General features: G+C 39.0%; 1 protein-coding gene across 1 annotated transcript in view; it reads left to right on the top strand.

The window, feature by feature from the left end:
* The window catches only part of LOC107673061 (agrin-like), a gene marked incomplete at its 5' end in the record, with an annotated part of 148,835 nt that overhangs the window by 52,258 nt on the left and 81,211 nt on the right, over window positions 1-15,366 (top strand). The window contains 2 exons of the mRNA XM_016466495.1: window positions 7,886-8,110; window positions 10,261-10,467. Of these exons, the coding sequence (XP_016321981.1) occupies window positions 7,886-8,110; window positions 10,261-10,467 (432 nt within the window). The remainder of the gene's footprint in view (window positions 1-7,885; window positions 8,111-10,260; window positions 10,468-15,366) is intronic.

The following is a 15,366-nucleotide window of genomic DNA, read 5'->3' as shown; positions in this document are numbered from 1 at the left end:
CAGGGAACGGTCCAAACAGTGTAAATATGCTTTCCATTGAGGAATAAAATAAGTCTGGTTTCACGCTGTGTCACGCTAACCACCGCACACACACTATGCTCCGGTCCAGAGACACGATAGCATGGAGCAGATCACATGCGCGAGTCGGCGCAGACCACAAAATGTATCGGAGCTATTTGAATTCTACACAGAATGCTATATTTTGGATGAGATTGTGGCTGGCATACCCTGTCAAATGCGGCTTTACGGAGCTCAACGGCTCTGAACGGCTCTAGCCCAAGCTGTGATATAAACGAACGCTATTGGCTATTTTAAAAAGGGGCGGTAATTTGATATTAAATTATTTATATTCACATAGTTCATATTTCAGTTTTTGTTTAGTTTAAGTTTTTTTATTTCGAGTTATTTTAGTGCTTCAACTTAAACTTATTTCAGTCTATTAAGGCGACATTTCTAATTTTCATTAAGTTTACATTTTTCAACTAAGGTTATATTTTATTTAATTTCAGCTTTATTTCAATTAACTTAAATGTTTTAATAGTTTAAGTTAATAATAACCCTTTTCCTATGAATTTAATTAATTATTTAAGCTTAAGCCTTGTCTTTGAAACCGGGGGACAGCATCTTCACTTTTGGGTCTTCTTTTCCGCTAACAGAGCTCGTGAAGGTTGCATTTAAAGTCCGCATGAAATCAAAATTAAAGTTTTTTGGGTGTTAGTATCAATATGTTAGTCTTAAGGTTATCTATAAGGCAGTGTGCTCCAAAACAGTGACAAAATTCGCATTTAGAAGATATAAGCATTCAAAGCTTGCAGTTCGTCACTTCCGCCAAAACGGCTCAACGTTTCTTTTTTGACGTCACATCGTACTTCAGCTTCTCATCAAACTTTCTGTCCAATCAAATGCTCTATAGAATCCGAAGCGCCCGCCCCCTGCACTATAAATAGACGCTGAAGCCGCGGCTGAAATCGGTCATTTGTCCAGAGAATTAGTGTTTTCTGTACAGTGAATGGCACGTAGTGCACTATATAGGGGACAGGGAACGATTCAAACAGTGTAAATATGCTTTCCATTGAGGAATAAAATAAGTCTGGTTTCACGCTGTGTCACGCTAACCACCGCACACACACTATGCTCCGGTCCAGAGACACGATAGCATGGAGCAGATCACATGCGCGAGTCGGCGCAGACCACAAAATGTATCGGAGATATTTGAATTCTACACAGAATGCTATATTTTGGATGAGATTGTGGCTGGCATACCCTGTCAAATGCGGCTTTACGGAGCTCAACGGCTCTGAACGGCTCTAGCCCAAGCAGTGATATAAACAAACGCTATTGGCTATTTTAAAAAGGGGCGGGGCTGCTTGATATGTCCCGCCCTGTCTTCCTGTTTCAGTTAAAATGACGTCAACACATAGAGTAACGCTGCGTGTTTCTAAGCATAAGTATTAACAGACAAATAAAGATAATTAATAAACACAGGTGGAACCAAATTAACTAATCAGGGCAACTCAGGAAAACTAGGTCAAAGGAAGACTAAGGCAGGAGAACAGGAACACAAACAAAAGTCCATAACTGTGACACTTAGAAGACGTTTGCTAGAAAAGCAAAATATTTCAAAGCAAAAAATATAAAAGCATAATCATTTTATGTAATTTTTTCTTGTGAAAACACATCTAAACATCCTAAAAAACATAATTTTGGTATCTCAAGTAAATTTATTGTGCATATTTTTTCCATGAAAACTAATTTTTATTTTATTTTATTTTATTTTTATTTTTTTTATTTTATTTTTTTTTAAATCCTGCAGTGTTGCAACACAATTTGTTTTACACAGAGAACTGAGGAACAAAACAAACAAACCCACAATCAGTCATACAGCAGGACATTGTTATTTCAAAGCACACTTAGAAAGACACATTTTTGGCCGGCTCTGTATACACATTCATTCCCGTAAACCGCGGCTACAGCTACTGTTCCTCCAACACATGCATTAAGGTCTTGGCCAGCAACTGTCAGGCACACAGATATAGGGTCTGGACTAATGGAGCGGCCTCATACACACTCCCTGCTGGAGCGGGGCTCAGTGTGCCTGGCTAATTACAGCCACCCCTGCATGGCACAGTTAGGCAGCGATACACTGAATGCTGGCTCCAGCCGGCCTCTCTTAATGGGAGCTAATGGTTTCTCCAGTGGTAATGGCTGGCTTGCATGGCAAGATGTTGTTGGAGGCACTGCTCGCATTGTGCTGGACCCTTTTGGTCGAGCTCCATACTCCCCTCCTTTGAGAGCCGTCCTATTATTGTGTTAGTATACACAAGTCCCTGACCTGGCAGCAACACTTTCTGTCGGCCCGCCTCTCTCCCTGGGCTTTTATGCTTAATGCTTGTATAATTGATTTTAATTCGGAGCCTTAGAACTATTGAGTTTGATTTGTGTGCATTTAAGATGCGTTGACTTAACTTTGGCATATTTACATTTGAAACAATACAATAAGAAATATGACCTCCAAAATCTCTATAAATGTTCTAAATGCCATGTTGTACGATCTGTCTTTTGTCCCTACAACCAATTATGATGAATTCAACACCTATGTGGACCTTCAAAAATTGTTTAGAACTTTACGTGTTAGAGAATTCTTTGGTAATAGATCTATTGTGGAACCCTTGAATACCCTCTCTAGTGTTGAAGATACTCCTCCTTCTGATCACTCTCCCCCTTCTGAAACAATGAAAATTTCTACAAATTTTCGAGGTAAATCATCATTTGTTCCTTTTAAGAACAGAAATGCCACATTAGAAACATTCTGTCGTCTTGTAGAGGGGGATGTACGGGAGGTATTTTCTAACAAGCGTGAGTACAAAGTTTTTAATAACTTAACTAAGGATGAACGAAGTGCTCTGTTGGATTTAAGAAAAGATAAGACTATTATAGTCAAACCAGCAGATAAGGGTGGTTCCATTGTAGTAATGAATTTTGCTAACTATGACCTAGAAGTGGAAAGACAATTAAGTGATGAAGTCTTTTATAAGAAATTGAGTACTGACCCCACCAATGTTTTTAAGAACGAAATTCGGGAATACCTTCAACAGTTTGTGGATGTTGGTGAGATTACAAAACAGGAGTTTGATTTTATGAAGGTTGATTATCCAGTTACACCAGTCATTTATATACTTCCCAAAATACATAAAGACCTTACTAATCCTCCAGGAAGACCGATTATATCTGGAATCGGGTCTCTTACTGAGAAAATTTCAACATTTGTGGATTTTTTCTTAAAGCCAGTTGTATTTACATTGCCCTCCTTTGTAAAAGACTCTATCAATATGATAAAAAATTTTAAATCCATTGTTTTACCTGATGAAATATTGTTTGTAACATTCAATGTTGAGTCTCTATACAACAACATTCCACATGAAGGAGGGATTGAGGCAATAGAAGTCTTTCTTAGAGACCCACATCAAAACAAAAACCCTAGTGTTGATTGCATTAAAACATTAGCTAAAATGGTGTTGACAAAAAAAAATTTCAGATACAAAGATGATTTCTTTCTTCAGGATTAAGGGTACCGACATGGGCAGTACCATGGCCCCAAATTATGCAAACTTGTATGTGGGCCTCTTTGAACAGAAATTTATTTTTAATGGTCTACAAAATCCCTTTCTCTCAAATATTGCACTTTGGCGAAGATATTGATGATATTTTTATGTTATGGTCAGGTACTGAAAATCAACTGCTACAATTTCACAGTTTTCTTAACACTAGTGATGAACACTTACGTTTTACAGTTAATTATGATGATTCATGTGTTAGTTTTTTGGACATTCGTATTATTAGGAATGGCAAAAAAATAATCACAGATCTTTACAGAAAACCCACTGATCGTAACACACTTTTGCATGGACAGAGAGCTACCATCCTACAACTTTGAAACGTAGCTTGCCCATTAGTCAATTTAACTGGATACGTCGAATTTGTAGTACTGAACAGTCATATACACAACAAAGCACTGATCTGGTTAACAGATTTAGGGAGCGAGGTTACAATGAAGATTGGATACAGTCTGCAGTTAGGAGATTTGGAAATGAAAATCAAGAGACATCTCTAAATAAAAAACGGTTAAAATCAGAAAATAAAACCATTGTATGTGCTGTTCAATATTCTCCTATTTGTTCAGATATAAAAAAAGATCATAGATAAACACTGGTATATCTTAAAATCTGATCCTCCCCTCAGTGATATCTTTGAAAAAACACAAAGGTTTGTGTATAAACGCTCTCCTAATATACGTGATCTCCTTGTAAGAGCTGATGTTAGTTTATCTGTAGAACGACCCACTAATTTTTTATCTATCCCTTCGGGTAACTATAGTTGTGGTCGTTGTGCCCAGTGTAATTTCACTACAAAAACGAATGTCTTCTCTCATCCTCATTCAGGAAGGGAGTTTAAAATTAAGGGTGTCATCGCTTGTACTACTAAAAATTTTATTTATATGATCAAATGTCCATGCGGCTTGGCATATATAGGAAAGACACAACGTGCTTTAAAAACTAGGATTGCAGAACATCGAAGCAGTATACACACAAATGACCAAAAAAACCCGGTAGCAGTACATTTTAATTCAAAAAGGCATAACCTTTCCACACTTAGGTATATTGGAATTGAACATGTTAAAGTACCTAGGAGAGGTGGTGATGTCAACAATATCTTATTAAAAAGAGAAGCTTATTATAGTTATACACTAAATAATCTTTCCCCTAAGGGTTTGAATTTAGAACTTGACTTTAACTCATGCTTCTAATTGATATATTTTTTGTATTTAAAGGTGAATGTTGTTGATACATTCTCGTTTGTACCTAAATATGTGTTGTATAGTTATGCATTGATTAGTTCTAGGACAAGTAATTGAGAATTATAAAAAAGATGGGGGAGTGTTTTGGTGTTGGGGATTTTTTTGATATTATGGTTGTATTTAAATTTTTGCCTCAATGTGGTTGCCTTGTTTTAAATGTGATATACTATAGCTGTTCACATGATTGACTTTGATTGCTAACAGGTGTCATCAATTGGAACTCTGTTTGAATCTAAGTACTTATTGAGCTATTGCCTTTGCATGTATGTGTGTTTGCCTGACGAAGGTCTTTAGCCCTATTCGCAGGGGATTAGTATTATCTGGGGACCTTGTGTTGTCACGAATTCGGTCCATGGACTTCCGTTTATTCACCACCAGAGGTCACCCTTTCCATTACATTGACTCTCGCACAACACAAACTGTTGCATAGCACCCCGGACTACATATCCCATCATTCTTTGCACGATTTGCACACTGCACTGATTGCACTCATTGCACACAGCTGTTTCTAATCACCTCACTCACTATATAACACCCACTCTAACCACCTTTCTCTGCTGAGTATTGTTTAGCCCGTACCCCATTCCGAGTCTGTGTTTTCCTTGTTTTGCCTTGCCTTGCCTGTTTTCGCGGTTTCTGATCTTTGCCTGTTTTCCTGGATTTTTCCCTCTCGTCTCGCCCCTGTGATTCTGTCTGCCGATCGGTGACCTACGCTAGCCCTGGGACTATTCTTGTGTTTTGCCCGCCATATACCTGTTTGCCATTGTTTGACCCTGCCTGTTTACCACGTCTCTTTAATAAAGCCTGCAGATGGATCCACACGTCTCACGTCTCGTCAGCCCCGTTACAGATATACTATAGCTGTTCACATGATTGACTTTGATTACTAACAGGTGTCATTAATTGGAACTCTGTTTGAATCTGAGTACTTATTGAGCTTTTGCCTTTGCTTTTGCTTGTATGCGTGTTTGCCTGACGAAGGTCTTTGACCGAAACATTGCTATTTTTAACTTTTTTGAATAAAGGGAGAATAACAGTGTGCAGATCATTTTTCTGTTATTTGATGTACCTTTTGATCTTGCATCTGGCCAAGACTTTTTTGGATGTCCGTACTTTGATCCCTTTCTTTATGTGGTACGATCTGTCGCTGCAAATAATAATTTTCTTAATCTGATCATTTTGGCTTCTCAAGTAAATTTATTTTGTTGTAAGGATGCTTAGATATTTTTTTCTTGTAAAACAAGACAAAAATACTGACTAAGAATCTATTTATTTATTGCTGGAAGTATTGAATTTGAGTTGTGTGCATTTAGGGTGGGTTGGTAGCTGACTAGTTCATTTCTAGCCTAATTAGTTGACTAGTCATTCAGGAAAAAGCCACTGGCTAGTTGATTCTGAAAATATGTAGTGTTATACATCCCTAGTGTGCATGTGTTATTTGCTTTCATGATGTCTCTCTATCTCTGTGGCTTTGTCTTCATTTCCCGCTTATTTTGTTCCTATTTTCTTGTTTTCTTTATTTGCCTGTGTTCTTCCTCTCCTCTCGTTCTTTGATTTGTTTACGTGTTTTGTCTTTCTTGTCTAATTTCCTCTGTCCTTTCTGTCTCTGTCTCTCTTGTCTTTTTTCCTCTCTGTCTCCGTGCTTCTTTCTCTCCCGCGATTGTGCAACTCGCTCGTGGCTCGGCATTGTCTTAGCACGACAACGGCTGATAAGTCCTTTGTGCCATCTTGTTTCTGAAAAGTGTGGAGGCTGGCGAAACTGTCACACTTATTTCAATAACCATCATGGCATTTCTATTACAATTATGATCTTGCCATACAGGGCCAGGGCCTGGAGCCCCCTGCAGCCACAAAGACCCATCAGCTCCCACATACTCATCACTCCTGTCCCGTCAGCTGTCACCCTTATCTTTTCACTTTTCAGTATTTCTTCTCAATAAATGACATGCCACTGACAACAGCTCCATCAATAGTGCCTAGAAGATGCTTTGAAAAAGAAGAAAATTCTAGTAAAAAAATGGTATTGTTGCTGTAGAGTAGTGGATAGGGCATGTGCTCAGATACCAGAAACTGGTCCTGGAGGTGCGCTGTCCTTAAGAGTTTAAATCCAACTTTTATCAAAAAAGTTAATCAAGATCTTCAGGAAAAATGTACATGTGCTGCAGTTCAAATGTTTGGGGATGGTAAGATTTATGTATTTAATGTTTTTGAAAGAAGGTTGCATTTATTTGATTAAAGGGGTAGTTCACCCAAAAATGAAAATTCTGTCATTAATTACTCACCGTCATGTCGTTCCAAACCCGTAAGACCTTCATTCATCTTCAGAACACAAATTAAGATATTTTTGATCAAATCTGAGAGCTTTCTGACCCTGCATAGACAGCAATGCAACTAAAGACATAGTAAGGACATAGTTAAAATAGTCCATGTGACATCAGTGGTTCAACCGTAATGTTATGAAGCTACAAGAATACTTTTTGTGCACAAAGAAAACAAAAATATAAACTTTATTCAACAGTTCTTCTCTTCCATGTCAGTCTAGCTTCATAACATTACGGTTTTACATTTTCTGTTAAAAATAATAGTGAGTCTGCACAGATTGCCTTGCTACGAGCATCCCGAGTTCGAATACCGGCTCGAGGATCTTTCCCGATCCCTCCCCCCCTCTTTCCCAATTTGCCTCCTGTCTCATCTACACTGTCCTATAACAATAAAGGCAAAAACACCAAAAAAAAGTCTTTACTAAAAATAGTGACAAAAAGGCCCAATAAATGTAACCGTGAGGCAACAGAATGGATGCTGGTATTGTGTCCCCATTCCATAGTATGGCATAGCTAATCAAAAGAACAATGCTACGCTAATAAGCTAAGCTGTTAGTATTGTAACTGATGCCTAAATGAAAACACAAAGAAAGCTTTGGTAGTATTTGGTAACATTTTGGCAATATTTAAATTCAGATTATCAACATTAGATCAACAAAATACAATGAAAGTCATGAATTACCATCATTTTTTCCACTCTTGTCCACAGATCCTTGCAGTGACACTCTGAACAGCTTGAGTGTGGCCTGTCGGGTGAACCCAAAGACCTACAAGCAGTTTACCTTCGCCCCAGCCGATTCCTGCCCGCCCGACAGTACACTCATCTGCGCCAGCGACGGCCACACTTACTATAGCGAGTGTCAGATGGAGCGGACGGCCCTGCAGAACAACCTGGAGCTCAAGAAGGTCTCTTCAGGCAGCTGCAAGGAGAAAGGTGAGTTCCTCCTAAAGCAGAGATGTCACAGACTCCCAGGAGCTCATGCTCGTGTCTGATAAAGGAGCCCTACGGCCGCATTTGATTTATTTTGTCATGGCTGCGGTGAGGAGGTTCTGGACAAATTAAGTCAGGTTAGCAGTACTGTCATGCCTACACGATACCAATCTCCACAAATCCAATTTGCCTGTCGGGCTCTGGCAGGTGTATTGTGGCAAGACTGTATCTTCACAGGTGATGAAAAGATCGTCCCTGCTTCGCTCTGAAGCCCTGTGGCAAAGTGCAGAGAGAGTGTGTGTTCAGCTGTGATAGTGTGCGAACAGTGGCTTAGTGTGTATGTGTGTGTGCCTGTGTCTGAACTGTGTTTGTGCCGTGAGCGATAGCAGTGTTATTTGTGGGCCACTGTTGTCCCAGTAGAGAGCAACTGTTTCTGTGCCGGTGTAACTCGAGAAACAATAGTATTTGTCTCCGATGAATGTCTTACTTTGTTAGATACGTGTCTAGCATGTTAACATGTGTTTGGGATCTGCTCAGTCAATATGTGAATCAAAATGTATCACTCACATCATTAGTGTTAATGTAATACATGTTATTTGCTATTATTACCATAATTTTCTATTTCCATATCTCAAAACCTCCTCAAAGTCGATGCCAGAGATGTTCAAGATACCTCCGATCCTGATCAAACATGTATCATGTTATTGATAATCAAAAGAGTCTTTCTTAAACAGTTAGTAATATAATGTGCTAGTAGGCTTAGCTGATAACTGAAGGTTAAATGAAAACAAAGAAAGGGATACTGCATGTTTAGTCACCATTTTTAACTTTGCTAATATTTTCTTTAGCATAGCCTGCTATCTTAACACAGAGCTAACTGGCTAAACAAAGGCTATATTTTCATTAGTTAGAACAAGATATTGTGATAATATGCTACATTTTTGACCAGACATTACAAAGACTTCCAGAGGGGATATGATTATGTGGGTTGGATTGATATTTACACCAGCAGCTTTTCAAGAGAGAGTGCTCTATAATAAACTGAAAACTCTCTTTTAGGTCTGTTCTTGTTTGAAGCACCCAGTTTTCACAGTAATTCCAGATGGAGCATGTTATTGTTAATCAAAAGAGCCTTTTAGTGCAGGTTAGCACTATGCTACGCTAGAACACTAAGCTGTTAGTTTGCTAACTAAAGGATAATGAAGGCACAAAAAAGTGGGATGTTTAATTGTCCTATTTCTATTCAGAAATCTGGTCACCTTACATTTTTTAGCTTTGGTAAGATGTTGTTTACTAGCTACAGCTTAGCCTGCTAGCATAGCACAATGCTAACTAGCTAAGAAAGGCCTTTCTTTAGGGTGACCATACGTGCCATTTTCCCAGGACGCGTCCTGGGAAAATGGCACCCTACTTTCTTGATTAGTTAGAACAAAATATTGTGATAACTTGCTACTTTTTTGATCTGATCTGAGTGTCACAGAGCAGGGTTATAGATATTTCACAACACCAGCTGTGTTTAAGGATTGAAATTCTCCTCAGCAATCTCTCATAGGTCCGATCTTATGTGGAACTCCCAGTTTTCGCAATCCAAACAATTCCCGATGGATTAAATCAAGTCTTGCCCTAGATTTGATCTCATTAAGTACTCTTTTTACTCACAAATACGTCACACTGTGGAAGTAATAGGGTTGTGATAGCTGTTTCATGTAGTTCACGAAATTCCACTTCCATTCTTATAGCTTCCTGTAAGTCCAATTTCATCAACATGTATGTCACATCCTTAAAGATAGGTTGGATAATGCAATCAAACATAAATCAAGCTCAGATTGTACAATAACATATTAGGTCTCTTAATTTTCTCAAACAGATGAAAGGCTGCTGTAATTACACACCGCCACTGCCTGTCTGTGACAGCTTAACACAACTCTGTGTGGGAAAAAAAAGCACCCCAAATCAATCTGAATGGAATTAGATAATTGATTAAATAATCAGGCACGGTAATTAATTCAAAACCCCTGAGTGAGTCAATATCCGATGTCTGATTGAGCGAGAGAGAAAGAGAGATGCCTCCAGTCAGTGTTGATTAGCACCAGGACGGTTACTGCCGTTCTTCACATTGTTGACACATGTATGCGTGTGTCTCCGGTCTCCAGGGGGCTGCCCGAACGGTTGTAAGTTCAACGCCATGTGTTTGCTGGAAAACGGAGAGTTTCAGTGTTCCTGCGACCCCATACAATGTGACGGCACGTACAAGCCCCTGTGCGGAAAGGACGGAAAGACATACCCCAACGACTGCGAGAGGAAACTCGAAGAGTGCCGGACCGAAACAGACATCCCCATCAAGCAACAAGGGCCCTGTGGTGAGTGTGGAGAATTGGGCAACGTTTTTCTGTGTGTTCTTGTAATTTTATGTTAGCGAAATAGATGTTGTTTAATTAGCATTGTATGTCTGCTTGTGTTTGGTTGTGTCCTGCGGGAAACTCTTGTGGAAGGTGCTCATTCTCTTTCATTTCCACGCCGTTCTCATTCTGCCATCAGCTCCGATGACACATGAAACGCTGACTTCATGTTTCATTCATGTCCTCACCCCTCCAGTGCCAGTCGTCCACGCCAGTCCTTCCATGTTGAAATGTCTTGTCATTTCCCCCTTTGTCCTTTTATGTCCTTTTTTGGCTGTCTTTAAACTGTTTTTTCTGTTCCAGTGTGTCTCTCTGTCTGTCTTTGTCCGTGTGACATCTGCTCAGGGCCGCCGCCGGACACACCATTCGTTGCGAGCGGGGAAGAGTTCAACCTCTGACCTTTCTTATTGGAATTCTGACCTGTGGGTCTCCTTCAGGGGGCCCTCAAAGGGCTGGTTTGATGTCCTTCTTTTCTACCTGTACATCTTTGTCTCTGTCTCTTGTGTTTGTTCGCGTGATGGAGGATGGTTGGAGTGGCCCTCCCTGCAGCTCCAGCCCTCATGGCACTATTTGGAAGGGAAGTGAGGTCATGGAGCTCTTCTTTTTTTAGAGTGCTTCCCAATCGTTCTGTCCCTGTTATTGCCCCGCAACCGGTTTGCATGGATGCATGCATGTAGCCCCCTTGATAGGAGCTATGTTAGTTTCTCTGTTACACTTAAGGATAGAAACAGAATCTATGCAAGTATGCAGATGTAAAAACTCTGTCAAAATGTGGCAGTGAGCATTCCCATATTTAAAGTGTCCTGGCATCACTCTGGCAACAGAAAACTATTGCTCGAGGGCAAGAGGGTTACTGTCAAATGTCTGACATTAAACTATATGCTGCCATTCAAAAATGACAATAAAAAAGTACTAAATATATTTATAAGTCGCTCAGTGAAGATTGAAGACTGGCCATAGAAGAAGAAAGTTTATGGGCTTGCGTTGCTTGAAACGTTTGCGCACTTGTGTGGCACATCCCTTTGGCATTCTCCCTTGAGTTCTAGTGTGTACTTCCCTCCTATACAGTATATAAGAAGCAGTGTAGTAAAGCATAAGATGCCCGAATATGCAGGCGAGCAATACCTGCATGACCCACTGCATCTGCAAAGTGTGCTACCTTTGGACATTTGGACATCCCATAAGGCCATAGGAGCTGAATATCCATGAGATTCAAAATATTTAAAAAAGAGTCAGACATTGCTTTTTATGGTTAAATTGTACTTGTTTAACAACACAAGAGTATATTTGATGCTTTTTGGTTAGTAATAGCTGAAAATCTACATCTTGTCTCATTTTTACAGAATATGTTAATTATCTTAGAAAAATAAATATATAATTTCTTAAAGTTGTTTATGAATAATTACTTTTTTTTTTGCTTGCAAACAAGACAAAAATATTGAATGATTTTTTTTGCAGTGCACACCTGGCATATCTACCAAATGTTCTGCGTTAAAATCAAGAAATAAATTCTATGCAAGTACAGTAATTCAGAGGTAGTTTCGTGCGCCACTCTCCACTTTATACTAAAATGCATTAAACACCTCAAAATTATTGCAGCAGTTATTAAAAAAGGCTTGAAAGGGAAAAAAACAGGACCTGGACAGTGTGTTAATTATGGGACGTGTATCCATGGCTGTTTTGGCAAGGTTCAGATTTTGAGAGCATTTTAACGGTACAGAAATATCCCTCTTATTTATTCTGAATGCTATGTGTGTCCTACTCCCTGGCAGCACATATGTGGCAACTATAGTGCTGGATGAATCTTTCCTTTTTTTCCCTTCCCTCTCTCTTCTTTATTCTCTTCTCACTATCAGCCTCTATGACTCATTAGGATTGTTTTCCAGTCTTCAGCGAAAAGATGCATAAATGAACAAAGAGGAGTAGTGCTCGTGTCTTTGGATTTATTTCATTATTTCTGACAAAGTAAATGTTTTGGTCCTTTCAGGCTTTCGCTGGTGGCAAGTTACAGTATGTTTTTTAATACATTTATTTACATTTGCATATTCTGCAAACAGAACATTAATTAAACATCAAAAGCTCCGTGGCGGACCTGAGCCAGGCTGACTGCCTTTCATGCCGAGGAAGATACGGAGCATTGATGAGCGAAAGACTTGTTCTTTGGACACCTGCTCTCAGTTTGATGTGTAAATGCAGAAAAAGTTTGCTTTGCTTGGTCGTCTTGTTTTGCTTTTGTCACATTCTTTGTCTTCTCTCTCTCTTTTTCGGTTATATCCATCCAGACTTTTTCAGGTTTTGCTTTTTAGCATGTTCCCATTAGATGTTGTCAATAGGAATGCTAACAGCTACAGTAGCTTCCTGCGGGTATTATAGACCGCCTTCATACTGACAAGGGCCCAAGTGAAGTCTATGTTTTACTAAAGTGTGTTTCGGTCCTTTAGAAGACACTCAAGCGTGACAAAGCTCACCTTTCCCACAGTGGAAAACCTCTAAATGGACCTCTTGTCACACGCTAATCAATAGCAGAGAAGCTGTGTGTACAAGAGTCATTTCAAACGCTGAGCATGTCAGTACTTTTTCCAGTGTCTGACATGGTTTCATCTGCTTCCCGTTGTCTTTGGAGACAAGCAGAGCTGGGTCACTGTGTCAGCAGCTCTCGTCAAGAGACGATTCGCTCTAAAATCAAAGAAATGTGTAGTACTGAGAAAGGTCAACAAGAGACTGCAGCTCTAAGGAAAACAGAAAACACTGTGAAAGTAGAAAGATTGAGAACAAAGGATTGAAGATACAGAAGACAAGACTGTGGTTCCTCATCTGAAAGTCTACCTGCATTCTGTTGATGGAGCTTTAAAATATGGTGTTGTATAGAGAGTTCAGGTCCTATTAATGTCAGCGTGGGTTTTTCGGTCTGTTGTTTGGATGTGCGAGGCAGCAGATGAGTCTAAGAACACCCGTGTCAAAGTCATTTTAGGAGTGACAAAAGATAGGGTTGGGCAATTATATTGAATATTCATATTTAGTTTGCAAGGTTTTTGCTGCCGATGTAAAATTGAGCAGTGTTGTGATGAATGATTTTTATTTTGTCATCAAGTTCATGAAGAGCATGTTGTTAGACGGCTGGAAGTCTCCATATGGCATTTTTCATGCAAAACAATTCTTTACATTCATTGTAACCATAATTATTAAAAAAAAAAAAAAAGACTTTTTGCATTAAACATTTTATTTATTTTACAGCAATGTTTTTAGTCAAATCATAGTTGTTCTGTTGCAGATGGTATAGTTATGGTATCACATGGTAATACCATAACATTCATATTTATATCCATGTTTAAATACAGTCTATTTAGTATTGTACTGTGATGACCGTGGTGCTATACAGTAGTGTATTTATATATACTGTATATATATATTATATATTAATATAATTAATATTTTTTGTTAGTTTAAATGAGGTCCTGCGCTCACAATTTCCACCACACTTGTGTTATGTCCACCGGGAATCTGTTTTCCAGGTTTCAATGGTTGAACGAACGCTATACGCCAGCACAATATATTTAACGGGCTATTTCCGTCCTTCACAGCCTCATTTTCATTTACATCAAATTAAATAAAACGTCTGCTCTGACTGAAGTCTATGAGACCTTGAATGATGATCTTTGTGCATTATCATGGCTCAGCTCCATCCAATGTAATTTCAGAACTCCATAACTCGGTGGGTGTGCCAGCCGTAATGGACTCCTAATGATAAGGAAAGAAAGCAGCCCGTTTCTCTAAGCAGAGCAAGATGGATCCTGCAAATGAAGCCGACCTAAATACACAGCTGTCATTATTGTCCAGAGGATGTTTCATAGCTTGTGTAAAGTGAACAGACCCTCAGAATATACCAGCTTTCTGTCTCTGCCTGTCTGTCTCTCTGTTCCCATGGCAGTAACTCATAAAGACTAACAATGGGCTCAGACTTACTGACAATGTCATTGAGCAAGAGCTCCGTGAAAAGAGGTGCCTGGGAATCAACGCCCCAGGTGACAACGCACTCTGATTAATATTTATCATTTGCATATTTATTTGATTAGTATCTCTTGCTGAAAACAGCATAAACTTTGATTTTTTTTTTAATTTTCAAAAAAAAAGGAAACAATAACAAGTTAAGCACCCATTGAACTTTGGAGGGCCTAGTGAGATGTGCGTAATGAAACCAATTAGACGAGTAGATTGAAGAGCCAGGGTAGTGTGATTATAATTGGCATGAACCTTTGCACCTCGCTGTGAGGAAGGGTCGTATCTGGGTCGCTGTTGTACGTTGGAAAGCCCTCGCCGGTTTCTGTTATGTGTGTTTGTTAGGAGGCTCTTTGTAGAGCATGCTTCTGTAATGCACGTCTGCCTTCCCCCTCGTTTTCCCTCATTCCCTCATCCTCCTCTGCTTCCCTTTCTTCTCTGTTCAGAGTGCCATGTGCAATGCTTGTCTTAACGTCTGCCTGTGTGACGCCCTTCTGCTGAAGGGATCCATGGATCCGTCTCGCTCTGTGCTCAGTTTTCAGGCTTCTGTGTCATTCAGAACTGAATTATGAATGACTTCAAAATTCCAGTTCAATTCCTGAATTTGAATTGAGGTAGCAAACTGAGTGCAGAATTGTAATTTGAATTTAAAGAAGTAGAGTCAAAATTAAATGAAATTCTTTTTTCTTTTCTTTTTTCAGTATTATGCATAAACTTATAGGATAATAACCTTCATTTTAATATTATTATTATTTAATAAATTTTGTTTGATTACATTTTACATATATCATATATGATTTATATATATATATATATATATATATATATATATATATTATTTTTGTAATATATATTATATAAATA

The sequence above is a fragment of the Sinocyclocheilus anshuiensis genome, unplaced genomic scaffold, assembly GCF_001515605.1.
Source record: "Sinocyclocheilus anshuiensis isolate Anshui unplaced genomic scaffold, SAMN03320099.WGS_v1.1 scaffold364, whole genome shotgun sequence".
In the NCBI taxonomy this organism is placed as follows: domain Eukaryota; kingdom Metazoa; phylum Chordata; class Actinopteri; order Cypriniformes; family Cyprinidae; genus Sinocyclocheilus; species Sinocyclocheilus anshuiensis.
The sequence above is the reverse complement of the archived record's forward strand: the minus strand, read 5'-3'. Positions and strand labels throughout refer to the sequence as shown.